At 37.0% G+C, this 2,013-nt stretch overlaps 1 protein-coding gene across 1 annotated transcript; it reads left to right on the top strand.

Annotated features, from left to right (window-relative positions):
• Window positions 1-1,686, top strand: LOC129021719 (ubiquitin-conjugating enzyme E2 D3-like). Its single transcript, XM_054467537.2, has one exon. It carries the CDS (start codon window positions 6-8, stop codon window positions 447-449), a length of 444 nt encoding a protein of 147 aa, XP_054323512.1. The 5' UTR covers window positions 1-5; the 3' UTR covers window positions 450-1,686.
• The last annotated feature ends 327 nt before the right edge of the window (window positions 1,687-2,013 follow it).

The following is a 2,013-nucleotide window of genomic DNA, read 5'->3' on the forward strand; positions in this document are numbered from 1 at the left end:
ACACTATGGCGCTGAAATGGATTAATAAGGAAATTAGTGATCTGGCCTGTGACCCTCCAGCACAATGTTCTGCTGGTCCAGTTGGGGATGATATGTTTCATTGGCAAGCCACAATTATGGGACCTAAAGACAGCCCATATCAAGGTGGTGTATTCTTTTTGACAATTCATTTTCCTACAGACTACCCCTTCAAACTACCTAAGGTTGCATTTACAACAAGAATTTATCATCCAAATATTAACAGTAATGGCAGCATTTGTCTCGATATTCTGAGATCGCAGTGGTTGCCTGCTTTAACAATTTCTAAAGTTCTTTTATCCATTTGTTCACTGCTATGTGATCCAAACCCAAATGACCCCCTAGTGCCAGAGATTGCACGGATCTATAAAACAGACAGAGATAAGTACAACAGAGTATCTTGGGAATGGACTCAGAAGTATGCCATGTGATGTTACCTTAAAGTCAGAATAACCTGCATTATAGCTGGAATAAACTTTAAATTACTGTTCCTTTTTTGATTTTCTTATCCAGCTGCTCTCCTATCAGATCTCATCTTTTTTTAATTTTATTTTTTGTTTACCTCCCTCCATTCATTCACATGCTCATCTGAGAAGACTTAAGTTCTTCCAGCTTTGGACAATAACTGCTTTTAGAAACTGTAAAGTAGTTACAAGAGAACAGTTGCCCAAGACTCAGAATTTAAAAAAAAAAAAATGGAGCATGTGTATTATGTGGCCAGTGTCTTCACTCTAACTTGGTTATGAGACTAAAACCATTCCTCACTGCTCTAATATGCTGAAGAAACCATCTGAGGGAGAGGGAGAAGGATGCTCAGTTGTCACATCAAAGGATACAGCATTATTCTAGCAGCATCCATTCTTGTTTAAGCCTTCCACTGTTACAGATTTGAGGTTACATGATATACTTTATGCTCATAACTGATGTGGCTGGAGAATTGGTATTGAATTTATAGCATCAGCAGAACAGAAAATGTGATGTATTTTATGCATGTCAATAAAGGAATGACCTGTTCTTATTCTACAGAGAATAGAAATTGGAAGTCAAACACCCTTTGGATTCCAAAATAGGGTCTCAAACATTTTGTAATTTTCATTTAAATTGTTAGGAGGCTTGGAGCTATTAGTTAATCTATCTTCCAATACACTGTTTAATATAGCACTGAATAAATGATGCAAATTGTCAATGGATGAGTGATCAACTAATAGCTCTGCCAGTAATTGATTTATTTTTCTTCATTAAAGTTGCATAAATCAATGAGTTAGCTGCCTGGATTAATCAGTATGGGAAACAATCTTTTGTAAATGCAAAGCTGTTTTTTGTATATACTGTTGGGATTTGCTTCATTGTTTGACATCAAATGATGATGTAAAGTTCGAAAGAGTGAATATTTTGCCATGTTCAGTTAAAGTGCACAGTCTGCTACAGGTTGACACATTGCTTGACCTGATTTATGCAGAATTAATAAGCTATTTGGATAGTGTAGCTTTAATGTGCTGCACATGATACTGGCAGCCCTAGAGTTCATAGATGGACTTTTGGGACCCAGCAGTTTTGAAATGTGTTTATGGAGTTTAAGAAATTTATTTTCCAGGTGCAGCCCCTGTCTAACTGAAATTTCTCTTCACCTTGTACATTTGACAGCTGAAAAAAAACATAACATGGGAGTAATAATGGGTCAAAATTTGCAAAATAAAGTACTGCTTTGGTGTGGGGAAAAAGAAAAAAAAGAGAGCCCCGTGGAAAGATAGAAACATACAGACCAGGTCATATTTTGATTAGGTAGATTATAGCTGGTTGTAAGAATATTGATTGAAGAAACTGTGTTGATCTTAAGATTTTATCCATTACTTGACTAAACGTAAACAAGGGAAGCTTATCAAAGGTCTGGGGCCCCAAAGGGGACACAAGTCTACAGCAAACACTTCAGTGATTTCCTCGTCATTTGAGCTGTTGGCGCTACATCAGCTAGCAGGAAAGTTCACAGGAGGCTTC

This window comes from Pongo pygmaeus, chromosome 21, assembly GCF_028885625.2.
Source record: "Pongo pygmaeus isolate AG05252 chromosome 21, NHGRI_mPonPyg2-v2.0_pri, whole genome shotgun sequence".
In the NCBI taxonomy this organism is placed as follows: Eukaryota; Metazoa; Chordata; class Mammalia; order Primates; family Hominidae; genus Pongo; species Pongo pygmaeus.